The sequence below is a fragment of the Trifolium pratense genome, linkage group LG4 (assembly GCF_020283565.1).
Source record: "Trifolium pratense cultivar HEN17-A07 linkage group LG4, ARS_RC_1.1, whole genome shotgun sequence".
Classification (NCBI taxonomy): domain Eukaryota; kingdom Viridiplantae; phylum Streptophyta; class Magnoliopsida; order Fabales; family Fabaceae; genus Trifolium; species Trifolium pratense.
Genome location: NC_060062.1, coordinates 28,888,371 through 28,912,617, shown reverse-complemented (window position 1 = coordinate 28,912,617; position 24,247 = coordinate 28,888,371). Strand labels below are relative to the sequence as shown.

At 32.5% G+C, this 24,247-nt stretch overlaps 1 protein-coding gene, 2 long non-coding RNA genes and 1 pseudogene across 3 annotated transcripts; 2 read left to right on the top strand and 2 right to left on the bottom strand.

Annotated features, from left to right (window-relative positions):
• The first annotated feature begins 525 nt into the window (after nucleotides 1–525).
• LOC123924600 lies at nucleotides 526–2,007 on the top strand. Its single transcript, XR_006814770.1, has 3 exons — nucleotides 526–1,233; nucleotides 1,314–1,516; nucleotides 1,656–2,007. It is a non-coding gene; the product is annotated as an uncharacterized LOC123924600 (long non-coding RNA).
• A 289-nt stretch (nucleotides 2,008–2,296) lies between these two features.
• LOC123922422 lies at nucleotides 2,297–7,782 on the bottom strand (annotated as a pseudogene).
• A 1,151-nt stretch (nucleotides 7,783–8,933) lies between these two features.
• LOC123882322 lies at nucleotides 8,934–10,967 on the top strand. Its single transcript, XR_006799763.1, has 2 exons — nucleotides 8,934–9,366; nucleotides 10,152–10,967. It is a non-coding gene; the product is annotated as an uncharacterized LOC123882322 (long non-coding RNA).
• A 1,699-nt stretch (nucleotides 10,968–12,666) lies between these two features.
• Nucleotides 12,667–15,723, bottom strand: LOC123881695 (U-box domain-containing protein 57-like). The gene is made up of 4 exons (XM_045930419.1): nucleotides 15,254–15,723; nucleotides 14,133–14,201; nucleotides 13,961–14,052; nucleotides 12,667–13,339 (listed from the first exon to the last, which is right to left on the bottom strand). Exons 1-4 carry the CDS (start codon nucleotides 15,269–15,271, stop codon nucleotides 13,222–13,224), a joined length of 297 nt encoding a protein of 98 aa, XP_045786375.1. The 5' UTR covers nucleotides 15,272–15,723; the 3' UTR covers nucleotides 12,667–13,221.
• Between the last annotated feature and the right edge of the window lie 8,524 nt (nucleotides 15,724–24,247).

Genomic DNA, 24,247 nt, shown 5'->3' with positions numbered 1-24,247 from the left:
TCATAGCGACGAGTATAAGCCGAAGATATGTCTGGAGTTAAAGGTAGAGTTCAAGAATGCGTGCGAAAAAGTGGTTAATGCTGTAAGCAACCTTCTAGGTGTGTCTGTACCTTCACTGAATGTAACTGAAGCTGTTCCTCCTAACCTTGGACCAATCACCTTCTGTGATCACTACTTGTTTGGACTACTGGTACCTTCACTCTCTTATTCTGTTATTCATCTTTGCTACCTTAGATTGATGACGCTCATGACCTACAAATTAATAGGTTTATGCTGTCTTTATTTGTTGTAGAAAATGATGAAAGGGTCTGGTGAAAGCGACGAGCACCAGCATAAGATAATTCTGGAATTAAGGGAAGAGTGTATAGAGGCGGTAAAAAGAGTGGTTGGGAAGGCTGAAATGGACGCGCAATATAACTTGGGACATGCTGGAGGCTCATGATGAACTTTCTTTCCTTGCATCAAATTTTGGAACTGCTGAAAGGGTTCGTAACTGCTTAACTCTGTTACTTTGTCATAACACACAACACAACCCAATTACTGCATATATAGCTTTAGCTTTATGATGTATTAAAATAATAAAGCTGCAAACTGATTTACTGTGGATATCTTTTATTCTTTTGCAGCCTAGGAATATTATGTGGGTACTTTCACTGCCAGATTTTTCCTTTGATAAAGATATTAAAACTTACATGGATAAGCTTAATACCATAAAGCAAGGAATAAAAGATTTACAGAACATAAAGAGGGAGAAAATGATGAAGATTCAGAGAGATATCCAAAACTTATGTGAAGAGATAACTGAGAGCATCCTTTGTGATGAATTTACTGAAGTTGAGCCAACTGACCTGTCCACCAAGAAGTTTCAAGATTATCTATCAATCCTTGCTTCAATCCTTGTTACCAAAATATATATGCTTTCAGTTGTTTGTAATTTTTGCATATTGTGGTTGTCTCACAATATTCATGTTTATCACACATAAGTGAACTTTACCTTTTTAACATTTTTTATTTCATTTCTGATTGGATTTTCAGTCTATGATATATAATTTTATTTTACTTTAACCTTTGCAGCTCCAAGAGTTAGCTTTTCAGTTAAATTTTCATTGGAATCTAATGGATATTCCACCAGAGAAAAGGAAACTGTTTGACCATGTTACTTGTAATATCTCAGCTTCTGCGGATGAAGTCTCTCTTCTTGAAGGTGCCCTTGCTATGGATCTGATTGAGAAGGTACTAAAGAACTTCTGAAGTTTAAAGGTTCTGGCTCCAAAAAAGTTATGCTAACTGATTTATTTTTTCTCTTCATGAAGGTTGAAGTGGTAGTTAAGAGACTTGACCAGCTTTATGCGAGCTGGATTGCTTTCAAGAGGCAAGCAGAACTCAATATGGATGGAGGCTTTACAAGAGAATGCTAAGGCATTTGTTGATTCTGGAGAAACTGAAACAACTGAGTTATTTGTCGACCCGGCCAATCTAATAGCGAAGCAGAAAGAAGAAAAACACAATATTGAGGGTAAGTTTCACAGATTTGATGATTAATTAGTATGAATGATTTTCAGATTAACTAGAGCATTTTCTAGTAATAAGATCGGGGGACAAAATTAAACTATCAGTTTACTGACCTGCTATAGCCCGTGGTTGGTACTATATAGGACCTGACGAAATTTCAGTAGAAACAACGACTATGGAACCAAAAAACGGAATCAGAATCAGAGGATATAAGCAGGTCCATACCAAAAGTTAGATAAAGAGATAATACCAGAAACTGGATTCCATGTTTCTGTGCTACATGTATGTATCCCAGCAACAGCATTACCCTAATGATAGTTTATCTTTGTTGCATTGTCATGTACATCTGAGTTGTGTATGATATATTATTTTCCATTTGGAAATATTAAGTGGTAGTTGTTCTTTTTCTTCTTCCAAATCTTAGCTTCTGTTAATTGGTTGTGACCATAGATGTAGTTAAATAGTGTTTGTGACCATTATTACCACAAAACAAACATCTAATGCTAGAATTTGTACATTTTGAATTAATAGTCTCCGACTCCGCTTTCCTCCCATCCATCTTCGAATCTATTAATAACAATACGCTATATACTAGGGGTTCTCCCGAACAATTCGTACTAAGGGGAGCTTAATAACCACTCGAGTCCAATTTCTTGGTTTATATGGTATATACTTTTCAGTTGAGAATTAATATTAATAACAATAACTTCATATTAATTAACTGTTACTTAATTTTAGCATACAAGATTGAACCTTGATTAATAATAATAAATAATAATAGTAATTATTTTTTTTCAGTTTTGTCAATTTCAACAAGTACAGTTTTATCAGGTGAAGAACTTGGTCCTACAACAGCAGTTGATTGAGCCTGAAAAGAATCATCAGTTGTTATGCTTGTTGATAATTCACCAGCTGCTACATTTGTTTGAGGCAAACGTGGTATCTCATTCTTTTTACCCCATAAAAAGAAATACAACCCCAATATGATCAAAACCATGCCAATCAACCTGCACAAATAGGTTGTTAAATTACTCATTCAACCAAGATTCCAATATCTCATTAGTTTCAACTTTGGTTTGATTTTTAAAACATTCACTAAATAACTATAAAGGAAAACTGAAATTGTTTATAATTAATTAATAAGAAGGAAAAGTATTCATACGTTCCAAGTTTTAGTGGTTCACCAAGTATGATAGCCGCTGATATGGCAACGAAAACTAGAGCCAATGGATTGAACATTGGAGGGTAAGTTGGTCCTTTGATTGTAATTGCCCATGATAGTAAACAAAATGTTGCAGCAGTAGCTATTGCTCCCTGCACAATTAAATTTAAGTCATTAGTGTTCATGGTCCTCATTCAGATTAGAGTACATTTTCAAAACAAATCTATTCTTAAGATATTAATTTATTGTTAAGAATTTCACATTGAATAGTAATATGGTCCACATTCATCTTCTTCTAAGCCAAATAGTTTTAATTCACTTGGTGTATACTAGTAGCTTCAATTTGAAAGGAATTCATAAATTGATCTTACCGAGTAGAGTATAGTAATGAGTTGTAGATTCCACTCCAATCTCCAAACTTCTTTTCTAGAATCTATGCATACACCTATTATTGATGATTGAATTGCTGCCATAATGCATGATATCATTGTTCCCCAATACCTCAATGGAAATACTTTGACCAATTTGACCTGGTTTAAATTCAAAATATAGATATACTTAATAAGTAGATAGCATGAACAGCTAGCTAGTTGTTATGAAAGCTTTCACATGACAACAAATTGTTAATTTGTTAAGTGGCAATTGACGCTAAATTTGGTAAAGACAGAATTGACCCCGAACTAAATTAAACTGATGATGAAAGGTAAAGACCGAAAGAAAAAAAAGCTTAGAAACTTTAAGTGTCACTAAATATTTCACATACCAATTTATTAATTCTAATTATGAAAACTAAGTACTCAATCAAATAGTACTACATAGACATTACTACTTCTCCTACAAAGTTTTAACGCTCTTATATTGTTAAGAATTAATATTCAAACTAAGGAGTAAACTAAAGACTACTATTTAAACAGAAAAAAATAAATCTAAATCATCTTATTCAAACGTTGTTAGATACATTCATTAAAAATTATGGAAAATGAGGTGGAGATACCTGTAGAATAAACCAAGATGTATAAGAGAAGCATGATGCAATCAAAAACAATGTTCCACGAAACATGTTGGTTTTATGTGCTGCAACAACGTTTCTCTGAGCAGAATGGTGAGCATGATGATGAGAGATATAAAATTCCTTTCCTTTATATAAACCAGTTACTAAGGCTCCACCAACACAGAGAAATGCTCCAATGCATTTTAGCTTTGCCAACCCATGTTCCAATCCTTACACTCTCCATCCTGCAATAGTAAACCAGAATTTGTTTTTTATTATTATATGGTAGATTAATTCATTTATAAAATAATTTTTTTCTTAATTTTATACCTGCATACTAGGGGTGGACAACGGGCCGGTTTGGGTCGGTATGGGCCCAAAACCTCAAACCGGCCCAATCCACGGTTGATGAACACTGGCCCATTTTGACCCAATTTCTCATTCGGATTTGACGGGTTTCGGGTCTAACGGTTTCGGGTCTGGTCGGATAGTTTCGTACGGGTTCACAAACAAGCTTTTTTTTAGCAAAAAAAAAAATTCAAAATCGAGCAAAATAAAAAAAAATTTGCGAAGATTAAAAACTTGGATTGAAAAAACCAGAACCTTCAGATTTGTATCATCAACTAACAAAAACATGAAACAATTATGATTTGAGAGTAAAAAAAAGTGAGAAGTATCTCTTAAATAATGATATTGAGATATTGAGAGAACATGTTCTTCTTCACCTATGAAATCCATATTCTCCTTCACCTATGAGAATGAAAAATAAAGTAGTAGAATTCATGAAAAAAGAAGAGAGAACATGAAAAAATGGTAGAAGATGCAGGACAAGTATGGTGTGAGATCTAAAAAATGTATGTAGGTAGTGGTTTTAACGGAAAGAGAGTTAATGGTAAAACAAGTGGTTTTATTTCCCCTTTTCAAGGGCCAATTTATTGTTATTGTTATTTTCAATAATAAAAAAAATTACTAATACTAGTTGTGTGTCTCGAGACACAGTTTCCACCACATACCACATATATTCCCAATGAATAAAAGTAACTTTATAGTACTACGTGTATTATTAATTAACAAGAATAAGACATGGGTTGGGTTGGTTCGGTTACCCATGGATGGAGAAAAATAAACCGAACCCGATCATTGCTAACCACAGAAAACCGATATTTTGGACTTTTGGACCCGTTTTGCTTGTTGAACCCGACCCGTTTCGGGTTTTTAATCTCGGTTACAGTGGTTTGGTTCGGTTTTTCGGGTCTTGTCCACCCCTACTGCATACGATGGAGGTCAAGAATGTGAAAATAGGAATCATATTTAGAAAATTGACGGAATATGTAGCTGACGTGTCTCGAAGACCATAGTAGAAGAAACCTAGAGCCATTGTCATCCTGTCATATGATTTTTATAACTTTGTTAAAAATTGATATAAAATTCACTTGATTGTTCACTACCATCACCAATCAAATGTTAAATACCAAAATAAAAAATTACATGATCTTGCTATCTTTAATTGTTCACGAGCGTAATACCCGTGTGTGTATTCGCATGCATATTAATATATGAGTATAAATATAGATACGTTAAGAAATATATGAATATAAATTTAAAATGATTATACATTGTACTAACATGATCACTTATATATATAATTAATTAATTATATATATAATTAATTATTTTTTTATCACTTATAAATTTCAATTTGTCGCATGTCCAAATCCAATACTAAGCCTTTCTCTAAAAACAAAAGTCTAAATCTTATATATAAAAAGACAAAACACATTCTTCTTTTCACATATATACACGGCATCAGACATGTTATTTTCCTATTTTATTTAGTTTTAGATGCCACGTAAATTTATATATTACCTCGTGTTTATTTTTTTAAAGGCCATGCTTGCGATGTTGTAATCTTTCTCACTAAATAATTTCTTTTATTTTTTAGAAAAAGTGATTTTTTTTAATTTTATTTTGTAATAGTATGTGGGTCAACCGTTTAAACCATGGACTAATGCGGACCTGACTTAGACCAACTTATCATAATGCGTTTTTATTTGCTGATGGGAGAGCCCAGCTCGTTTAAAGTGCAAGTTTATACGGAGTGAGTTAAATGAAATGGGCTATCCTGCATATCCAACTCTATACTTAACTAGTGTTCTAGAACATTATTTAGTACTATTTCCCAAATTTTAAAAGTGTAAATATTAACTTTTAAAATAAATATTTGCTATTTTTAAAATCTTTAATATGTGCCCTTACCATTACCCATAAAAAACAATAATTGTTAAAATAAATAATTATTTTAAGTATATCATAGTGAAAGATGTTTGAATTGCATGTAACTAAAACTTTGTAATGATAATAGTACTCGTAAGAAGAGACTTTTTTTTTTTTAGGATTGTAAGAAGAGACGTTAATCACAATATGATCGATTACTTGTAGGGTGCGTTTAATTCATAAAATAGCAAAGACTTGACAGAACAGTACAAGACATAATAAGATAATACATGTCAGGACAAATCTGTACCGGAAAGATATAGGACGATAATATTTTTATATTAGAAAATAAAATGGATATTTTCGTATTTTTTATAGTTGTGCTGTGGACAAAAGTTGTCCCGTGATTTAGTGAGGGACAAAAAATCTTGTTTTTTGTTCTGTTTCTTGCTACCTAATTTGTCTAGTCTCATAATCAATTTCAAATCAACCAAAGTATAACAAAAGTTGTCATGTACGGTCCCCTTATTTTTTAGCAAATCAAACACACCCTTATTCTTCTTCCACTCGTGTATTCTATATGTATATAGTATGAAACATCACATGTGCTTATAAAAAAAGTTTTTTATTACTTTAATTTGTCTTGTGCAATTCTTATAAATTTTTGTTCAACACATAAAAATGTCGTAATTGATAGATTTTCAATGATTTATTTATTTATTTATTAATATCTCAATCAATATACTAATTAATTTATTCAAAAAAAAAAAAGTTAAACAATATAAATTAGTTACTTTACAAACAAGTACTAGAACATTTTAATTTAGTATATAAAAGCAAGCAAGTTACTTTACAATAATATGTTTTTGTATATTCATTACTTAAGTATTGTTTAGACAAAAGAAACATTATTATTCTAGAGGTATTATTATTTTGGAGTAAACTTTCATTACTCAAGGAATGGGAAACTTTTCCTACCAATCTTCTATAAGAAAGAGTTTATAAAAAAGAGTTTTTCACGTCAAACTCACATGTTAGATATAGACATCTAATTAAATTATAAGTAATAGGGGAAATGAAGATTTGTTGTAAAAATTATAAAGGTCAAATGTATATTAAAACAAGAAAAAGTAAAAACAAAATAAAATAAAACAAAAAATAGAAACAAAGAATATTAAGCTTACCCCACTAATCCATTAAGGAAAAGCCAAAACCAAACTCTCCAATTGAACTTCTTCTCCCTTCCTCTGCAACCATAAGTAAACAAAAGTAGAGATTTCACTCATCATGTTAAACATTGTCTCGAGATAATAATTAATGAAACAAAATAAAGATTTTACATAGAAATTTTTTTAAAAAAAATGCAAGACATTAAATGTACAACTTTAAGATTATATTACCTTTTTTTTTTTTTTTAATTTCTTAACTATGAGCACTGGTTAACATTTCCCAAGCAAATTGATCAAATAATTTAATAAATTTTTTTTCCAAACAAAAATAAAATATTTTGACGCCAAAAAATAGTTCCTTTAGCACAAAATGTATCAAGAGACCATTACAAATTTACAAAACGTCAACCGATGTCCAAATTAGCCGATGCCCAAAAAATAAATAGGTTAAGGTAGAATTAACATTCTTTGCCTTCATCAACCATAAGGAGTAAAGTTTAACCTTATTCAACATTTGAGGTATGAACTTCGCGAATTTTGAAATAATTTAATATTGTTTAACTACATCTAGGCTTGGTTTTTGGGACCGCCATTCAATGCCCTACATTAAAAATCGTACATAAAATGAAAATGAATTAAGCTAAAAAAAAATCAATCGCTTACCTTTCAAAATATATTGCAAATGGAGCAACACAAATGGCAGCTACAATATGTCGATAGGCAATGAGTGAGAAAATATATTAGTGCAAGTTTTTGCAACTGGGATGCAAGTCCTCTCAGGCTCTTCTGAGTATGTTATTAGTGCAAACACTTGCACTAAGTGTGAACTTGCACTAATATATTTTCTCACTCATTGCCTATCGACATATTGTAGCTGCCATTTGTGTTGCTCCATTTGCAATATATTTTGAAAGGTAAGCAATTGATTTTTTTAGCTTAATTCATTTTCATTTTATGTTCGATTGAGAGGACTTGAACCACTCCTTCATGCTTACAATATTTGTCTAAAGAAAAAGATATAATAATAAAAAGAAAATATTCAAAACAAACAAAGTGTGAGGAAGAGTGACAAACTAAACTAAATCAAGAGGGGAGGGGTGTGTAAATATAAGATTGATATTTGAATGGTTAGCTATGAGAAAAACAAAAGAAAAATGCTTAACATTAATTCCACCCTTGATTTCCGCTTCACACTATTTGAATGGTAGTTATTTGGTGCTTCACACTATTTGAATGGTAGATATTTGGTGACAGATAACATGCATTATACGAGTACACTCTTTGTGTCATCATGCATGCCAATGGTCTTAGTTCTACTCTCAAATGGTGTCACTCCCTACTGATCACAGTTATGGGGATCGACATGATCGATTATTTTATACTATAGTTAAAAATTGGATAAAAGTATAGGAATTAGGATCCTAGCGTGGATGGAGAGTATTAAAAACTGCACTTAAGTTCTCCGTATTTGTGGTTCACCTAATCCACCTTTTGCGCCTCTCTCACGCTCATGTTTGTTTCAAGAACTGATTTCTCCACAAACCTAGTGTCACACAATTAACCTATCTCTTCCATCATCTTTTTTTTTTTTTTTTTGTTAAATCGATCAACCCTTTTTATTTGAACATAAATTTCTGCACTATAATTTGTCCATCTAACATATCTTTAGAACATAAAATCATTTTTTCTTAGGGTATGATGATAGTATACTATAATCATCAATGGAGTCATTATATATATATATATATATAGAGGATGTATCACATGAGAATGATATATTTATATGAGAATATGAGAATGAATTTTTAGCCTTTAGATTAAAATAAATGGTCCAGATTAAAAACAATAACATGTGCTCTTTCTATTCTATCCATTCTCCTTCACGGCAAAAGTTAATATCCATAAGTCCAAATTTATGTATGATGCATAAGTGAATTACAGCCACTTGATCATGAAATTTTTTTTGCCACGTGTTATGATCTCAAGTTGTCACACTGTGAACCTGAGTCACAGGATCCACACATCTCTCACTTCTCCACTTCCCCACCGTCTTTCTTCTCCACTTCTCTCACTTCTCCACTTCTCCACTTCGCCACCGTCTTTCTTCTCTTTGTAGCCACCGTGTTTCTTCCGTTCATCGCCACCGTGATTCTCCGTCGTGTTCTTGTTTCTTCTCTGTATCGTCACTGTGACTTCGCCGTCGTGTTTGTTCTGTGTATCGTCTTCTCCGTCACTCAGAAGCTGCGATTGAATTCTCGAAATTGGAGATTCAATTTGCGCCTAACTCTAACAATATTCTAATTTCATCTTGGGATTATGTAAGTTTCGTTTTTCCTTGTTAATTTGATTTTGTTTCTGATATTCTCTTAGCTTCTAGGTTTTGATTTTTTATTAATGTTCATGATTTTTAAAATAGATTCATTAGTGTTACATAATAGAGCAATGAGGAGTCACAGTGAATTGATTATCATCATTGAAATTTACTTGTCAATTATTGTATTTCAACCATCATGAGGAGCAAGAATTTCATTCTTCTCATTTTGATTGTTCATATAGCACCTTTCATATTTCATATCTAGATGAGATAGATTCAGAGGCACTGTTAGCTGTTTGAGCAGCTTGTGAGTAGAGACATGGTGGAGCAACTTGTTGTAAAATATCAAGTGGGAGGCTCCAAGGGATGGTTGTGGTGGAGTTTTAAGAGGAGAGCATGGAGAGTGGATTACTGGATTCTCAAAGTATTTCGGTGTTTGTTGTGCATATGTTTCCCAATTTTGGAGTGTACTTGAAGGGTTAAAGCTAGCTCAAGCCTGTGGGTTTCATTCATATAATTACCTAGTGGTTGTTAACAGTTAACACACTTAAGACAGCTAGAGGTGGATCTTCGGATGGCCGCACTTTAGTGCCAAACATCAAGAGGATTTTAGATTTCGATTGAGAGGTTACTGTACTATGAGTCATACTTATCCGGAAGTATGATCCACCTCAAGAGGATTTTAATCGAAAATCATGAATGCTTTTATTTATTAATATTGAGCTTTAGATCATCCTTTATGTTGAATGCATATTCTAACATAGTTCCTAAGCAACCTCTTGACGACAGGTTTGTTTGGCGCTCTTCCAAGGACGGTAATTTGACTGCAAACCAAGCCTATGAATTCTTTTTTCCGGCACAACAGCGGGTAGATTGGACTGCTTGGCTTTGGCATGTTTGTGTACCACCATCTGCATCATTTATTGCCTGGCGATGCTTCCATAATAAAATGCCTACAGAGGACACACTTAAGACAGCTAGAGCTGGATCTTCGGATGGCCGCACTTTAGTGCCAAACATCAAGAGGATTTTAGATTTCGATTGAGAGGTTACTGTACTGTGAGTCATACTTATCCGGAAGTATGATCCACCTCAAGAGGATTTTAATCGAAAATCATGAATGCTTTTATTTATTAATATTGAGCTTTAGATCATCTGTTATGTTGAATGCATATTCTAACATAGTTCCTAAGCAACCTCTTGACGACAGGTTTGTTTGGCGCTCTTCTAAGGACGGTAATTTGACTGCAAACCAAGCCTATGAATTCTTTTTTCCGGCACAACAGCGGGTAGATTGGACTGTTTGGCTTTGGCATGTTTGTGTACCACCATCTGCATCATTTATTGCCTGGCGATGCTTCCATAATAAAATGCCTACAGACGAGAACCTCATGCATGCACAGGGGCTGTGTCGTAGTTTCTGGCTGTGATCTCTGCCTTGCGCACAACGATTCCACTCCTCATCTATTTCAGAAAATTGATCACATTTGTTCTATAGTTTAAGGCGAAAATGGAAATGCATTTGTGAATAAGTGTGTACTATAGGTTGTGAATAATGGTTTGAATATTCAGGATTTAAAAAATCTATTTTACTCTCATAGTCAATATTAATGGGTTCACAACACTGAAACCATTTAACAAGACTAATGGTTTTAGTGTATAACGTACTGAAACCATTTATCAAGCATAATGGTTTCAGTGTATAACTTACTGAAACCATTTAACAAGAGTAATGGTTTCAGTGCACAAATCCATCATGGGTTAATAATATTCGAAATCAAGGTTATAATATTGAAAATCATAAGTATAAAAACCAAAATCAAGAGTTTTTTCAAAATTGAGATAATTTTCAAATGGGTCTGCTTAATAGTTAATGTCGTTCAAATGCCTTTATAATTAAGTTGAGAAAGATTAAAATGTATTGGATTCGAAGAGAGGAGAATTGTCTTCGAATCAACCCATGAACCTAAACCTCGGAAGAGAGGTGATATGTTGGATTCAAATGCACGTCCTTCAAATGGGTTGATTCGAAGACCATCCTTATCTTTCTCATGTTGGGAGACCATCCTTAAGTAGGTTTCAACTAATGGAAGTTCCTGAACCTTTTATCAAAAGTGTATATATAACTGAAACCATTTAACAAGACTAATGGTTTCAGTGTATAACTTACTGAAATCATTTATCAAGCATAATGGTTTCAGTGTATAACTTACTGAAACCATTTAACAAGAGTAATGGTTTCAGTGTACAAATCCATTATGGGTTAATAATATTCAAAATCAATGTTATAATATTGAAAAGCATAAGTATGAAAACCAAAATCAAGAGTTATTTCCTTTCACCGAGAGTGGTTAGAGGCACACAAAAGAAAAATTAAATTTCTAAAGTGGCGAGAGGTTTTTTCAAAATTGAGATAATTTTCAAATGGGTCTGCTTAATAGTTAATGTCGTTCAAATGCATTTATAATTAAGTTGAGAAAGATTAAAATGTATTGGATTCGAAGAGAGGAGAATTGTCTTCGAATCAACCCATGAACCTCAAACCTCGGAAGAGAGGTGATGTGTTGAATTCAAATGCACGTCCTTCAAATGAGTTGATTCGAAGACCATCCTTAAGTAGGTTTCAACTAATGGAAGTTCCTGAACCTTTTATCAAAAGTGTATATGTAACTAAAACCATTTAACAAGACTAATGGTTTCAGTGTATAACTTACTGAAACCATTTATCAAGCATAATGGTTTCAGTGTATAACTTACTGAAACCATTTAACAAGAGTAATGGTTTCAGTGTACAAATCCATCATGGGTTAATAATATTCGAAATCAAGGTTATAATATTGAAAATCATAAGTATGAAAACCAAAATCAAGAGTTTTTTCAAAATTGAGATAATTTTCAAATGGCTAGAAGCACACAAAAGAAAAATTAAATTTCGAAAGTGACGAAAGGTTTTTTCAAAATTAAATTGAGATAATTTTCAAATGGGTTTGCTTAATAATTTATAGTTAATGTTGTTCAAATGCATTTATAATTAAGTTGAGAAAGATTAAAATGTAACTGAAACCATTTATCAAGAGTAATGGTTTCAGTGTATAACTTACTGAAACCATTTATCAAGAGTAATGGTTTCAGTTAATATGAGTGCTCATCTTTATCCAAACTACAAGTAATATGAGTGTATAACCCACCAATAGATAAACACAACAATCGCAGAACTTCATCTTAAGTATATCACATTCCACAGTTAATATGAGTGCTCATCTTTATTCAAACTACAAGTAAAATGAAAATGATAGATTACTGATTTTCAACAATGTGAAAGTCAAATTCTTCCTTTTTGGTGTATAATAGTCATGCTCAATAATATCAAAATGACATAACTCATAATAAATAACAAATATGCTTTCTCCACCAAATTGGGAATTAAGACATGATCCACCAATTCTTCATACACCAACTCACATGTCAGAGACTCAACAATGAATACATAAAAAAGTTTCAACCTGGTCTCTGACTCTTGGTCACTCATTATATCCTCTAGAACCTATTTGAGCAAGGCATTTTCAAAAATTCAAAAATTCAGAAATCTATCATAAACTAACATAACAAGAAATTCAAAAATTTATCTATATACAAATCCAAAAACTTAGTAAGACATCATCTAGAACCTAGACATCATGTTGCAGCTTCTTGTCCAATTGCAAATGTGCAGCATTCCTCCAAACCCGTATTCGTTCAATACCTCAATTATCTTCTTTTTTGTTTTTTTCCATTGACAGATTGCATAATATTATACACTTTAGGTATGCTCAATTTGTGTCTCAACCTATGTTCAGCCTCGGTAGGTTTCTGCTTCTATTCAGTTGCTTTTGCAGCTTGCATTTTCCCCTTTGTTGTCGGGTAGTATGCGAAGATGAAGCCTTCGAGTCTGATGACTGCGATAGGCCAAGGCTGAAGCTTGGTCCTGACTCGTCAACCTGCATTGAATGAAACCATTATCAATCAAAAATCCTATACTAACAGATCAACAAACATTGTCATATCACATATTCCCACTGAAACCAAAATCCTTGCCTAATGGTTTCACTTAGATAGCAGACATTATAAAATCTAGATTGTAACTCAAATCATGGAGAATCAAATGATAAATCAAATAGATTCCATCAAACAACAACTTAACCAAGGAATTCACATTAACAACAACTTGTCAACCAAGCAATTCACATTAGAAAAATGGTTTCATAGAAATGCAGGTTGACGATCAAACAAACATAAGTAGCCAAAATACAATCATGATTACTGAAACATACTAGAGTGAAACATAATTAGTCAAACATTAAGCTTCAGGTCATCTGCATTAATTGAAACCATACTAACAGATCAACAAACATTATCATATCACATATTCCCACTGAAACCAAACACAGAACACATTCACTATACAAAACACCTAAAAAAAGAGAAATATAACATTGAAACCATAAGTATGGTTTTATGGTTTCAGCAAGTTATACACTGAAACCATTTACCAAGAGTAATGGTTTCAGTGTATAAACTATTGAAATCATTTTCAAAATCAAATTAGAATCAATACATACTCCAAGTATGACGGCACATCAGGATGGCGAATATGTTTCTCAGTATCAATAGCAGAAGCTTTCTGAAAGCATAAAATATCACCATTTTCTAACTGCATTCATGGAAAAACAAATCAATCAGAAAATCAATGGTACATTAACTTGGTGAGCATCAACTGGGTATGTACTATACCTGGTTTCCGTTAAATGTTAAGTTCTCGTCAACAGGCTCACACATGACTTTTGGGATAAACTTAATTTCCTGCACAACAATAATTAAAGTCACTAACACTACATAATTAAAGTCATCAGTAGAGTCAGAAGATTAAAAAATTGAAGAAGCCATTAGAAAATGATTTTTCCATTCTGGTAAGTCACATGCAAGAATGATAAATTTTTCATAGAACACGATGCACTTTATTAGCCATTCATCACCAGCAAAATTAGTTACTAAACAACTGAAACCATGACTGCTTCCCAAGCTTAATAACTTTTTTCATGCCATTAATTACTACTACTATCTATAAACATTTTCAAACATCTAGCCTATAACATGGATCTTAATTATTATATATGCTTCACTTATATATATCAGGCCCAAAAGAAGCACTAGCACTCCTATGAGGCTGCAATGACACCAGTCCAAAACCAAAACAAAATTAAGCTAGCACTCCCCTACCTAACACCTGCTCTAGCTACAAAAGAATCTTAACAATACAAAGCCAAGAGATACTGATAGCAAGGCTTGCACTGCACTAAAGGCACTCAAGTGACATAGCAATGAAAACAGAAAAACCAAGCTAGAGTGTGGCACAAATTAACATTTTAGCTTAAAATCATTGTCCAAACAATTGCTGAAAAGATTGTACCTCACAAGACCATTTCCAACCAACTAATTGCTTAAAATCATATACACATCTAGTTAGAAAATCATGCAACAACAAAACCATTTCCAACCAACTAATTGCAATTACTTGAAAGCATTTTTCAAACTCAACAACAAAATTAAGTACATCTAATGGTTTTGGAGTACAACTCTTTGAAACCATTTCACAGCAAAATGGTTTTGACATGATTTTAGTTTAAAACTACACTACTACAAGAAATGTTGAAGTCTTCATAATCAATACTACGCAAGCCTATTAAATTAAGTTCCAACTAATCCACATTTGGCATACATAACATCCTAAAACATGAACCATTTCCAACTAACACAAATTAAACTGTCAATTAGGGTTACACTTTCAAAACTAATTGCAATTACTTGAAAGCACAAGAAATTTGAGGAAGAAATTAAGTACAATAAGCTCGAACCTGTTTTGTTTTCATCATTTGAGGAAGAAACTTGAGGAAGAATGGTGATGATGATGATACCCGTGATGATGTTGTGGTTTGGTTCGCGGCGATGTTGATGAAATCAGTGATGGCGATGAACGGTGACGGTTATGATGATGATGAATGATGTTGTGGTTTGGTTCCCGGCGGATGAAATCGGTGATGGCGATGGCGATGACAGTGAACGGTGACGGTGATGGCGATGACAGTGAACGGTGATAGTGATGGCGATGGTTTCTGCGATGATGATGATGATGTTGATGATGTTGTTTCGTGTTGTTGTTGATGAATGATGAATGGTGATAACCATGTTGTTGATGAATGAATGATGAATGAAACGAGAGTTGGGAAGAGATCTGTTGGGGGTGTAGAAGCAATGGACGGGGTGTGATAAGCAATTATATTGGGCTTATGCACGGTGCATAAGCTTTGGCTTATGCACCTTAACCGGACCCCTCCTTCACACCAATTCTCTTCTTCTTCTTCTTCACATCGTGACTATTGTCTTCCGTCATCGACTATTCATTTCTGGCCGCCGTCTTCCCATCTCATTCTTCTCAATTCCGGCCACCGTCTTCTCATCTCATTCTTCTCAATTTCAGTCACCAATATTCAGAGCCCCTTAATACAACACCTGAATTCTCAAAATTCAAATTCAGAGCAACCAATTTTGCACAACCACACCAAATCTACGATGCATTAACTCTGAAATATGTCCAATATTATAAAAAATCAAATGAATTTCACAGGTCTTCATTGTAACATGATTTTTTTTTAATTAATCGTAACATGAAATTAGATTGGTTATTTATAATCTTATACAGATCCAAACTATTAAAAAATCCTCAACATAAAATTGGATTGATCAACAAACAAGAGGGCACGATAAATCAATTTTATTGGTTGAAACCCCACAATCAGGTTGGGTTCTTGAAGATAGAAGACAAATAGATTTTTTTAAACATTCAACACAAAATCCCCAAATCTCAAGAAGAAGTCGAGAAACTATAGTAAAATTGCAATCCAAAAGAAAAGAGGGCGGCGGTTGCCCGCCGTAAATAGAGAGACGGTGGAAGGAGGAGGAGCATAGGGACGCAAGAAAGTAGAAGAAGACAAACGATGGAGAAGAAGCGAATCCTAGAAACAAGATGGGTATACAAAAGGTTTTGTGATATTCACGTGAGGTTGGGTTCATTTGACACATAACTCACTTAATTTAATCTCAACCGTTCTTTTTTAATCTAATGACTATTATTCATTCTCACATTCTCATATATCTTTACCATTCTCATAATATACATCCTCTATATATATATATATATATATATATATATATATATATATCATCAATGGAGAAGATAGGTACTAACCTCTTTATCCAAAATTAGAATTGGGTAACTTCAAAAGAGGAGTGCTAGCAACACACATTCTAACACATTATCTGGGTCCATATTTTTTATGGGACCCATGTGAATTTCATCCGATAAAAGAGAGTGTGTTGGAGTGTGTTTATTAAAGAGTGTGTTGCTAGCATTATTCAACTTGAAAATTCTCAAGATCTTGAAGTGATGAATCCCAATTTTTCAAACACTAATTGCTTGAAGAATCAACTATTGATTAATCAATCTGTACTTGTAACAACAACAAAAGAATCATCAATAGAATAATCGGTAAATACATGTTGATTCTTAATTTCTCGAAATGTAAAATGATCATACATCAAGTATTTATAAAAATGAAAGAAATTTAGGATTAGTATTATTAATTAATTAAAATAAAATTATACCTTGAGACACTACTACAAAAATGAGTTTTAATAGCGTCCATTTAATAGCGCTTTATTAAAAAACGCTATTAAAACTTAATCCGGAGCCCTTATGATAGCGCTTTTACAAAAAGCGTTATTAAAGCCTTGAACCAAAGTACACTATAATAGCTCTTTGCTGCAAACCGCTATTAAAACCTCAAAGGCGGAACTCTATAGTAGCGCTTTTGAAATTACGCTATTAAAGCTTATAGCCTATAATAACACTTTTTACAAAACCGCTATAGTAAAGGAAATTAATAAATAAAAACCTGTGGTGGGCGGGTATCGAACCTTTGACCTGCTTATAATAATAAAAGTAAAAATAAATGAATAAAAACAGAGAAAATTTCACACACTTCTCACTTGCAATTTCAAAACCACTTCCCAGCAAAGGTTGAACTCAAACCCTAGAAATGAAATCAATCTTCTTCTAGCTTCTTCAAACAATTCCCAGCAAACATTGAACTCAAACCCTAGAATTGAAATCGATCATCTTCTAGCTTCAAACCCAAAGGAATCGAACTTAGAGAAATCGTTCCTCTATAATCAAACTCACAGCAAACGGAACTCGAAGTTAGAGCAATCGTTCCTCTTCTCCAATTACAATTGTTTCGTGCAGTAGATATCCTTCTCACACTATTGTCAATCCTAGCTAATATCCAAGAACCCAGAAACCACTGTGAACCCTAACCCATAACCCATAAATCTCTTCTCTCCAAGAACCTTAATCCAATTACCCACTACTTTCACTGTCAGAAGTTGTACTCGTTCGTCACCGTTCATCGCTGTCCGTCGCCATGCTCTCACAACTCAAACTGTCGTCATTAAGGTATGCTTAGGGATAAGTTACAGTATATGTTGCATTATAGCTCACATTATAAAAGTTTGAAAAAATTGAATTTGCAAAATTGATTTAAATTAGAAGGCTATATCATCTATTTATCCAGGATACAACAGAGTATAAGAGAATGGTCAAGCTACAGGCAAAGCAGTACCCCTTATTCTCTAGTACTACTATCAGCTTAATTAAGAAACTATATATTCTTAGTGTGGTAGATGTTTGTTGGTTCCTTCTATTGTTTTTGATTTATAGGTGAGAATGGAATAGGGATTATAGAGCTTGTAGGCTCCTGTTTTTAGTGAAGATGCTAAATATTACTTACAACATTTGATATCTAAGCTATCTCCATTATGAAATCATGAAATCTGCTATTTTGTTGTTAACCATTGCAGCTTTTCTTTTGTGTTAGAGTTATTTAATGGTGTCTTATTCTCATAATAATTATACTTGGCAGTTTAATGTGACCTGATCTTTAACATTTGTAACATTTAAGATGATATAGGGCAAGAATGGACTTTTGTGCAGGCTAAATCCGAAAATGTGCAAAATGTGTGTGACATAGTCAAGAAACAATTGTCCCTGCTAGAATATTCAAATGTTATCGGAGAGTCTAAATTTACTACACTTGTGAAGTTAGTTATCTACTGGTATTTCATTATCTCATTTTTCTAATGTTCTGAAGATTATTATCTCCTTTAAAATGAACTAAAATCTAGTTATTATTATGAAAAAAGGGAATAGTCTCCTATATATATTTGACAAAAGTGAAGTTACTTATCTCTTGATAAATTCATGTGCTTGCAGTACCCTTTAAATCATATTTAATAATTTTTATTTTTTTAAATTCTTCTACTTTAAGTATGTTCTTATATTCAGTATTACCTTATTATCAGATATTTTAAGGGTTTCTGAAAGAATGGATTGATGCAAAACCAAGGGCATAGTGACTATGACAGAGTGCAGTTTGGAAGTTTGAAGCCTAATCTTATGTCTTCTTTAGGCACTACAAAAAAAAATTACTGGCCGGAACAAATTGTCACATGAAGTCTTTTAATTCTGTTCTACAATTCTATATAATGATCATTGTTCTCCACTGCTCGTTCTAATGAAGCAACGACATAAACACAGGACATGATGCTAACAATATTAGTAACAATTTGAGAAAACAAAAGTGATTGAATGTAACTATATATGTCGGTGTCAAACAGCGACATGTCATACACTAGACATGCCTTTAATAAAAAATGTACATGCTACATTACATAATGTATAAACCATTGTAAAAAGACACAAAATAACATTTGATCCGTTTACCTACACTTTTTGTACAGTTTTTGAAACAAATATGCTATAACATGTTTCTTTTCATTCATGTACTAATATTCCCATTCCATTTCTTTTATATTCTAAGAGGTTAAGTCCAATCTTACATAAGGGGTTTGTTGAAGCACAGGGACTAAATGTGTATTGGCTAATCTTTTAGCTACTTGATATTTGAACTAGACATACACATGTCTTGATGATCCTGTTATTTTTGTTTCTCTTTCTCTCATTTTAAGTTGGAGCTAGAACTTATTTCTCTCTATATGACATACATTTCTTGAACTTGGAGAATCGTTCATTATGTTTGATGCAACAGCTGCACTGGATGCATTCAAAATTGTAAGGGGCTAAAAACTTACCATTTCCTGGTCTTTTATGGTTAGCAAATATTATCCTTTTGAAATTTAAGAAAACACTTCATGGTTCAAGTTTTAGAATCTTTTGTTGTAATCTAGATTTTGCAAATCTGATGCAGGCTCATACTCTTTTAAGAAAGGAGGTCAGGAAGTCCCAATTGAATTACTCAATAATATTGGTGTCCTTGAGTCTTAATAGCAAGAATTTGAGGTTTGTACTACTATTTCACACGCAATATTCCTCATGTTATGTCCCTTTCTCAGCTCACTTACCATAGTTAGGTTTCTTATATAGTAAAGTTAGGAAAGCTTACCATATTCGATTGTAGAAATATCCATGGAAGAATTAGCTCCTCTTTTTATGTATGTGACATTGTGACTCAAATTTGAATTTTAAACTATTAATTATCTTTGCATTCCTTAATATAATTCTCACATTATTTGTAGTCACAATCTTCTACTAAGAGTGGTCTATTTAACAAAATATATTACTACAATCTTCTACAAAATTTATTAGTGCCAAAATTATCATGTTATAATGTGGGGTGTTTTTGTAGTATTAAGTATCTAACTATTGTGGTTGCTATTTGAAATTTTTAGCCCTTACAACTAAATTTGTGATCTCAGATGCAACATTAGCTGGAGACACTTCTTTTTTTTTTTTTGGAACTGAGCTGGAGACACTTCTAGTTGAAAGAGCTCTCTTTTAGCTAATGAGAACGAGACATACTTTGCATTATGGGATTATAAGCATAATTTAAGAGAATGATCTTGATCCAATGCACAACCAGCTAGAGATACTTCCATTATTCATTACTAGTTTTCTGCTTTTTTCAGTACAGATGTTCGGTATTCTCCCTGAACTATTTGTGTTATGTGCTTGAAGTTAGCTTGCTATCACGCTTGGAACTGTGGACTGATGCTTCTGTAGTGTTTCTTGTTCCCTGCTCTTTTGTAGTCTATTGATATACATCATAGGTTTGGTAGGTGTTTGTGGAATGTTGGTTTGTTTATTCGAGTTACACTACTAGACATGTGTTATTGGGGTGCTTTTTCTAATTTTGGGGTAGATTGTTAATTAGTGGGGGGTCAAAGTAGTGTTCTCGATATGTTGGTTGTGTTCTCAGATTTGTCTTGTACTCGGATCAATTTTGTTTATGAAATGAATTAATGTATTTCAAGAGCTTTTGTTTATATTATAGAGTATGTATAATGGAACAGCACTAGTTTTTAGAAAATTAATAATTAATAATATTATATATTTTGAAAGTATAAAATAAAATTACAAATTACGGTAAAAAAAAATACAAGGACTTATCATAGCGTTTTTAGGCACGGGCGCTATTAAAGGTTGACATATCATAGCGTTTTTAGGCACGGGCGCTATTAAAGGTTGACATATCATAGCGTTTTCAGCATAAAACGCTATAAAACACCTGTTTCTATAGGCCCTAATGGTCATGCCAGTTTACATACGACAGCGGTTTTTTCCTGAAGCGCTATTAAATGTTGATATTTGATAGCTCTTTAAAAACGCTATTATAGGCAGCGGACTTATAATAGCGGTATCAGTAATAGCACTTTAAAGCGCTATTAAAAGCCAAAACAAGCGCTATTAAAGGCCTTCATTTGTTGTAGTGAGAATACATGCATTATGTTGGAGCGCATGCGCATAAGCTCATTTGTAACCGATCAAACACATATGTATGTACATGAAAATTGTGTGGGTGTACAATATAAAGGAAGAGATCATGTACGTCTCTGTTTAGGCTTTGTCTAATGTGTAAGAGTGACTTAAATCTTGCACCATGAAAGACATTATTTTATCCGTTAGATGCATCAAGATCTATCATACCATCTTGCGACCTCAATACCACATAATTTCTAATATTTTTAGTTTTTCTCTCATCCAATTATTTTCTTTCCCCTCTCTCATCCAATTAACCAAACGTCCACACCTCTCTCAAAAAGTCTCTCTCTCTCTCTCTCTCTCTCTCTCTCTCTCTCTCTCTCTCTCTCTCTCTCTCTCTCTCTCTCTCTCTCTCTCTCTCTCTCTCTCTCTCTCTCTCTCTCTCTCTCTCTCTCTCATCTCCGATTGCAACACAACACCTCACCAACATATGCCTCCAGATCAACAAGGAATATCAAGATTCACGAATGTTTTTTTTGAGCAAAAGGATAACAACGAAGAGATGAACTTTTCAAGTGACAGAGGAGAGAGAACTAAAAATTAATTCTTTAACTAATTAATAAAAAATTGAATAAAAAACTAAATAATATGATACTACGGTACATGTAACAATGTTATAGGTTAATTTGATCCAATGGACATAACAAGTCTTGCACGGTGCAAGACTTAACTTACTCTTGCACAGTAGACTTCGCCCTCTGTTTATACATGTTTTTTTTTTTTTGTAATAACCAGCTTGTAAGGTGAGAATTGCCTCTTACTTATAAATCATTGTCCAGACCATGGAACTTCTTAACAAATTCATACACTAATCATTCCAACGACTTAATTCTTTTTTTTTATTTTGCAAATATTATTTTTTTTAGGAAATGTTGCAATATTGGTTGTATTTATGTTCTTTTATTTATTTTGATAAGTGATAATTACCTATTAAATTTACATTGTGTAATTTCCATTATGTCAAAAGTGGTCTTTTATTTTTTATTTTTTATGTCAACATTAGGAGTGGCAAAACGGGCTTGGCCCGTTTGACCCGCCAGTTTTGACGGGTTAGGCTGAGGTTTTCAACTCGTCATCTTATATCTTCATATATTTTCTAGATTTCTAGATTTGTTTATAACTTCAATGAAAAAAATATTTTTAAAAATAAGATTATCAATGAAAAAAAAAATTCAAAGAAATTGTCTTAATTGCATATTTGGTCCTTTACGTTTATTTTAGATTTCAATTTAGTCCCTTACATTTAAAAATTTTCAAGTTAGTCATTTTAGTCAAATTTCTATTTAAATCATCAACGTGGCTAAGAAATTTGCATACGTGACAACTTAGCAGGGTACCACATGAAAATTTTAGATAAAATTAACTCAACTTAGCATGTGTCTTTGCACATACCACGAGAGAAAGCTAGTAAGGCAAGGTAATATGCTTAAAATAAAATAATTCGCCAAATAATAAATATAAAAATAACTAATCAATATATATATAAAAAAAATAACTAAACAAATAATTAATTAATAAAATCAAATCAAAATATTTAATAATTAAGCTTATAGTTATTTTATCATCGTCACATCAAATTGGTTAAAATTATATAAATAGAATATAATAGAATTGATTAAAATAAATAGATGAGTAGAATAAAATTCCTTAAAATCTCATATATAGGTTGCCTATAAATAAAATAATTATATTTTAGATTATAATAAAAAAAATTGGGTACATTTTTGGTTATAATAATTTACTTAGAAGAAAGGTGCTTCAATATGAAAGAAATAGGTTGTTGTATAAATAATAAATTAAAAAATTACTAAAAAATATATTTAATTTTTTTATAAAATATATAAAAATATTAAAATGTTACAATATGAAAGAAAATAAACCTGGAATCTTAAACTTCACCTTTAAATTCTTATTCGATCAACTTCTAAATTAGAATGTGTTTGCGTCTCACTTCTTCCTTGAATCTAATAGGATTTTTCTTTTGGAACTTTAGGCCATTCTTTATGGTTTGAAATTTAAGTGACAAAAGGGATTTACAAACATTGCAATGCTTCTTACTTAGAATTGTCTTTCATCTTATTTAGAATGGATGTGAACTTAATCATCCTTATAATTTTCTATTGTATGTTATTGTCACAACCAGACCATCCGGAAAAAAAAAATTAATCACAGTAAATATTAATTTGCTTATGAATATATTTTAGTAAAAAACCTAAAATTATTGATCTCGAACTAGAAATTGAATTTGCAAATGGATTCGCAAGTCGATTATGAGTATGGAAGATATTAGAAATTAATTGGTCTGTTAGAAACATTTGCCTATAATTAATTAATTGTACAAGAATTACATTATTATTTCTAACAATGTAGCCGATATATGGTGTTTGATACTACTTCCTTTTCTTTTTTTTTAGGAAATGGTGTTTGATACTTTCCATTTTTATTTTTGAATGACAAATTGTTGTAAGAATTAACGATTAGATATCGACATATTATTTGAGATTAGAACACACTTACTTGATAATGAACAATTGTGTTTACCGAAGAGCCGATATCGGAATCACCGATATGTTAGACAAGGTATTCCTTTGCATGATCACATGTTACAGTTTCTGAGGTTCTCAATGGGGCAAACCTCATACAAGCTTATTTTTCAGCGTGGCGGCTGTGATGACGTCGTGATGGCAAAGGGGACCTAGCCTATCTATTTATAAGATAACAACCCTAGCCATACTACCCATCATGTACACTAGAAGTTAGGCCTTACATTTTGTTTCTACACAAATCAGAATTAGTGTTCAAGCCCATTATTACTTATCATAATTATCGGGCTTAAGCATCATAAATGGATCAAAATAACATCAATCCGTTTTTTTAAAACCAAAATCCACAATTGATTGCAGCCCACACAATATTAGAAAACATTCTAACAATTGTTAGTATATATTACAATGTT